This window comes from Rhinopithecus bieti, unplaced genomic scaffold (assembly GCF_001698545.2).
Source record: "Rhinopithecus bieti isolate Rb0 unplaced genomic scaffold, ASM169854v2 scaffold_10654, whole genome shotgun sequence".
NCBI classification, from domain to species: Eukaryota; Metazoa; Chordata; class Mammalia; order Primates; family Cercopithecidae; genus Rhinopithecus; species Rhinopithecus bieti.
Genome location: NW_016806688.1, coordinates 898,825 through 904,824, shown reverse-complemented (window position 1 = coordinate 904,824; position 6,000 = coordinate 898,825). Strand labels below are relative to the sequence as shown.

The 6,000-nt window shown below is 35.9% G+C and overlaps 1 protein-coding gene across 2 annotated transcripts in view; it reads right to left on the bottom strand.

Annotated features, from left to right (window-relative positions):
* Positions 1-6,000, bottom strand: part of PIGK (phosphatidylinositol glycan anchor biosynthesis class K) — a 143,097-nt gene that overhangs the window by 97,077 nt on the left and 40,020 nt on the right. For both annotated transcript variants that reach the window (XM_017877406.1, XM_017877405.1), the window contains exons 4-5: positions 4,303-4,438; positions 1,435-1,546 (exon numbers count right to left, since the gene is read on the bottom strand). In XM_017877406.1, coding sequence (XP_017732895.1) covers positions 1,435-1,546; positions 4,303-4,438 — 248 coding nt within the window. The remainder of the gene's footprint in view (positions 1-1,434; positions 1,547-4,302; positions 4,439-6,000) is intronic.

Genomic DNA, 6,000 nt, shown 5'->3' with positions numbered 1-6,000 from the left:
AAAAAAAAAAAAAAAAAAAAAAACAAGAACTAAATAGTCAATGACATCTTGGAATTCAAAATACAGTGAAGGCAACAGATACCCAAACAATAAAGTAATAATAAGTTAAATGCTATGAAAGAAACAAAATTAACATGGGAGTGCATAAAGTCCAGACCAGCCAGGGAGAAGAGAAATATCTTTGGATAGGAAAAATATAAGCTGTGTTATTTCATTCCTCTTCTGAAGGAAAAAGCAGAAACTATTAATAATAACTCTGGGACAACAGGTATAAACTACAACTGTCCCAGGTAATTGGAAACATCAGTCACCCTAGACTTAGAAAGGAAGTCATGGAAGGAAGTGACTCCTGAGCTAAAACTAAAACGATATGGAATAATCAAGCAGGCAAAGTGGACTGAAAAGACGTCATAAGCAAATGCAAGAGCTTAAACAAATATTTGAAGGATAGAACAGTCAAGCTTGGAAGAGAATTAGAAAAAATTATTAAGAACTAAGACAAATTAAAAAATATAGCTAAATCATTATATATACTGTTATGTGTAATACACATAACTGTATTATATTATGGTACACTTTATCTCCAATAGTCCTCAAAGTATAATCAAAATACTACTGTATCTCATATCTGAGGAGTATATCCACAATACAGTTTCATGAATCCCAGCCCAGATGAAAACTAAATAAGAATTCTAAAATAAGGTCTAAGTATCTACAGTTGGTAATCTTTTTTTTTTTTTGAGACAGAGTCTCGCTCTGTCGCCCAAGCTGGGGTGCAGTGGCCAGATCTCAGCTCACTGCAAGCTCCACCTCCTGGGTTTATGCCATTCTTCTGCCTCAGCCTCCCAAGTAGCTGGGTCTATAGGCACCCGCCACCTCGCTCGGCTAGTTTTTTTTTTTTTTTTTTTTGGTATTTTTTAGTAGAGACGGGGTTTCACCGTGTTAGCCAGGATGGTCTCGATCTCCTGACCTAGTGATTCGCCCATCTCGGCCTCCCAAAGTGCTGGGATTACAGGCTTGAGCCACCGCGCCCAGCCTAAAGTTGGTAATCTTAACGTACAGCAAAATTTGAGATGGAGAACCATTATAAAGTTTTAAGCAGAAGAGGGATAGATTTGCAATTTCTGTTAGACACTTTCACAGGATGATTAACAGGAGAACAAAACTGAAGGATGCTATAGCAGGATACCAACCAAAAGGTGCTAAAGTTTACCAAGTCAATAGTAAAAAAAATAGAGATAATAAGCAACGGCACAAAATGTTATACTGTTTTCAGATATCATCTCAAATAGTTCTGCATCATGGAAAATATAACTACACGAGAAACCATTTTAACCAAAAATCATTTCATGTGTTTAAATTTCTTTCCACGTGCCTTTCTTTTCAAAGAGTTTCAATATATTCTACTCTAAAAACTCTAAATTATGAAATTACCTGTCATATAAATTAGAATATTGCTTCTATCATCAGAAAGAAGACGTTTTGACCGAGGAGTACTAGGTGGGATCCTCCCAGTTAATACCCGTAAAAAATTCTCAACAGTTACCTAAGAAGGAAAAAACAAGAAAATCAGATGAAATAAAACCTGGGAAATCCTGACAAATTATTTTTTACTTTCAAAATGTTCCTTCTTTCTCCATATATTACTCAGCATCAACTGAAAATAAAACACCCAAAAATTATATAACTTAATTAAAATACATTCATTTAAACATACACCTCCAAGCAACTTTGTTACTATTTTAAAAGTACTAAAACTAACAAAGAAGGCAGGCCATGGTGGCTCAAGCCTATAAACTCAGCACTTTGTGAGGCCAGAGCAAGAGGATTGCTTGTGGGCAGGAGTTCAAGATCAGCCTAAGCAACATAGTGAGACCCCATTTCTATGCACACACAAAAAATGTTTAGAATAGCCAGGTATGGTAACATGCTCCTGTTCTAGCTACTCAGAAAGCTGAGGCAGAAGGCTCATTTGAGCCCAGGAGTTCACCACTGCACTCCAGCCTGGGCAAGAGAGAAAGACTATGTCTCTTAGGAAAACACAAAAACAAAAACAAGCAAAGTAAGACTACCTTGGAGAAAAATAAGTTCTGAATTTAAAACTTTAAATGCTATATGAAGTGCTGCCTTTAAATACTACTAAAAAGCTGTGAAATTATTAATATGGCTGGGCATGATGGCTCACACCTGTAATTCCAACTACTCAGAAGGCTGAGGTAGGAGGACCACTTGAGGCCAAGTGCTCAAAAACAGCCTTGACAACATAGTAAGACCCCATCTCTGGAAAAATAAAATGAGCCAGGCATGGTGGTGCACACCTGTAGTCCCTGCTACTCAGGAGGCTGAAGTAGGAGGATCACTTGAGCCCAGGAGTTCAAGGCTGCAGTGAGCTATGATATGGCCACTATACTCCTGCCTGGGTGACAGAACAAGACTCCAGCTCTAAAAAAATAAAAAATAAAAATTATTAATCCCTCTGCATAGGCAATTCTGTGGGAAGATATGAAATATAAAAATTTTTAAATAAATTCAACTACACTATGGCAGCTAATTTGTACAACTACTTAGTCATTTATAGATTAACCATCAAATAAAACAGTTCCATGTTCATTACCTGGGTGACAGGCTCAATCATATCCCAAACCTCAGCATCACACAATATACCTTTGTAACAAACCTGCACATGTATCCCCTGAATTTAAAATAAAGTTTGAAAAAGAAAAAAAAAAGTTTCATATGTATTTCCCCAAAATTACATATATTTAATTTTTGAATGCACTTTGTTTCTTAGATTTTGTTAGTGGTATCTTTAACATGTAAAAAATTCATAACACTTTAAACTAGATTTCCCAATCTAGAATTTCTATCCCTCTGGGATTCTTTGAAGGCATATTTAAAGTTGTAAAGAGTAAAACACTGATTTAAAGCCAACAGCTGAGTCATATATTATGCATATCTACATTTAAAAAGTAGAAAACCTATCCAGTTTTCTTGTTCATCTATTCCCTAGAACATGAGTGTATAAATTGTATGTATACACATTTGTGTGTGTGTAAACTGTTTGATTTACATTTTTCCTTCAAGACAGCAAAATGCTAATTGTTTTAACAGGAATTCTTGTTGGCCAACAAGGAAGGAAAATGTTTGGCCTATATTTTAAGATGACAAAATAAACAAGTAAAAAGTCAAACATACATATTTGATTTCATGAGCCAACATTTTTGAGTGCCTAACACCAGGCTACAGGTACTTGCCAGCTATATGATACATAAGATATAGGCCCTCTTAGCTTACAGTCTAGGAGGAAATAGATAAGCTTTTAAAATTGCTTCAAAAGTGCTCTGGGAACACACAGGAAATTGTGTCTTACTTTTGGTAGGCTTGGTAAAAGGGGAAGTATTATCTTTTTTTTTTTGAGATGGAGTCTTGCTCTGTCGCCCAGGCTGGAGTGCAGTGGCGCGATCTCTGCTCACTGCAAGCTCCGCCTCCCAGGTTCACGCCATTCTCCTGCCTCAGCCTCCCAAGTAGCTGGGACTACAGGCGCCCGCCGCCACGCCCGGCTAATTTTTTGCATTTTTAGTAGAGACAGGGTTTCACCGTGTTAGCCAGGATGGTCTCGATCTCCTGACCTCGTGATCCGCCCGCCCGATCCGCCCGCCTCCGCCTCCCAAAGTGCTGGGATTACAGGCGTGAGCCACCGTGCCCAGCCAAGGGGAAGTATTATCTAAGAAGACTTCATAAAAGAAGACTTCAAATATTAAGCATATTCACCATCTTTTATGTTTAAAATGAAGTTTCAAAGGGAGAAAATACAATGTAATACCATTTTTTTACATTTACATTTTTATTTCTAATCACATAGTCCTAAAAAACACTAGAAGCATATTGAAAGTGGTTATTTCTAAGTAGTGAAAATATGGGTGAGTTGTTAGTCACTATAGTTTTTCCACAATTAATACAATTACTAAAACTAATAAACTTGATAATTTAGGTCAAATATGAAAAATATGTTTACTATAAAATATATTTACTGTAAAAGAAAGCTGACACATTAAACCTCTCTATAATACTCTAACATTGAAGCCAATATAAAGTTTTCCTGTCCTAGATAAAAACATAAAATGTTCATGCTTTAATATTTTACTTATATATCATTGCCTTAATATGAACTCCAGAGACAGTTACATCAAGGCTTCAGTAACAATTAAGTTTAAAGAAAAATAATAAGACAATTTTATTCTGCCATTGTTTTAGAGCTTAAAAGTAACAACGTCATTTCAAAAATGTGGCTAAAGAATTTACCTCATAACTTCTATAATCCACTTCCACATCATCTCCATACACATTTAGTTCCATATTCTTGTGACTAAACACTGTAGCTGGTTTGGGATTTCTAGGATTACAGGCCATATCATCTGCAAGCATTAGGACAATGTGACTAGGGAAAAAAGACAAAAACAAAAACAAAAAACTCCAGTAAATATATAATTCAGATAAAAGGAAAAGCTAAACACACATTTATTTATGTCATGTAGCTATTGTGTTCATTTTTCTCCTCCTTCAAAAAAACTATTTTCAACTACATATGTGAAGGCACCTTAATTATTTTTCATATCCTTATGTACTATATATTTTAAAGTACAGAAATTAGAACAATCTGGCATAAACTTATGAACAGAATTTCAAGTTACTAATGTTTTTCCGAACAATGCATACTTTATGCCATATAGTAAAGGGAAACTAAAGAAACTGTTTTTCCTCAAGCATCGAAAATATTTTTTAGTAAAACTTTACATTCTCAAGACTGTACAGAGTCCACATTAAACTATGATGTCTCAAAGAATTTAACTTTCAGAATCCCAAATGCTTGAGTATAAAAACATGCAACTGATCAGCAAGTACAATCAGTTTAGCACAAGAGCACACCTCCAAGCCAATCACTTCTGACAAGATCCACAAATCCACTCCATTTCCCTAACACCAGCAACCACCACCTTCTGGCTAGATGTTGGAATAGCTCCCTATCTGGCATCCTGCTTCTTTTCTCACCCTCTTTCAGTTCATTCTCCTAACAGTCCCCAGAATGATCTTCCTTAAATAAGTCAAATCATTAAATGTTCCCACTTAAAAGTTTCCAAGGACTCCCCATTATATCTGTATTTAATTTTTTTGTTGTTGTTGTTCTCCTGCAGTTCCATGCATCCCTATTACATTTAGAGAGAAACTGCAATTCCTTGCATCATCTAAAAGGCTTATTTAATCTGTCTCTGTCTCTCCAACTTCAGCCTCTACCACCCACATTCTCTATGCTACCTCCACAGTGGCCTTTCTGTTCTTAGAATATGCCAAGCCTTTCCCACTTAAGTGGCTATTGACCAAATTTAGACTTCACTCCTCCCAGATCTTCATATAATTTCAGCCTCAGCTATGGTACTCTATCTTATTATGTGTTTTATTTTCTTGAGGACATCTATGAATCTGAAATCCCCATCATCTCCTATCACCACCCCCCACCACCACCATTAGAATATAAGCTCTCTGAGGGCAAGGGCTATATCTGTCCTGTTCACCACTGTATCACTCACACGACATACTAGCGCTTGGCATATAGTATGCACTCAGTAAATAATTTTAAGTGAATGAAATATTTTAATTTTTGCTTATAATTTCTTTACAAGGAAATAAAATCTCTCTTTGATACTTCTCATCTTCACTCTACCATTAAAACTGGTGAATAACAATCAGAAAATTCTCCATTCTACCATATCTTGAGTTTCCCAAGCATAAGGGAAAAATTAATGTGGCATACATAATTAGTTTGGCAGGAGACAGCAAGAAGAAAATGTTCTGCTACATATGTTCCAAATACATTAAAGTTCAAAACTGAAACATTATGATTTTTCTTGAAAATTGGCTAGATTTCTACTCTGAAAGTGTTCCAATCCTGCCACATTCAAAGATCAGATCCTCAGCTGTTACTGATTCATTTTCACAGCATAG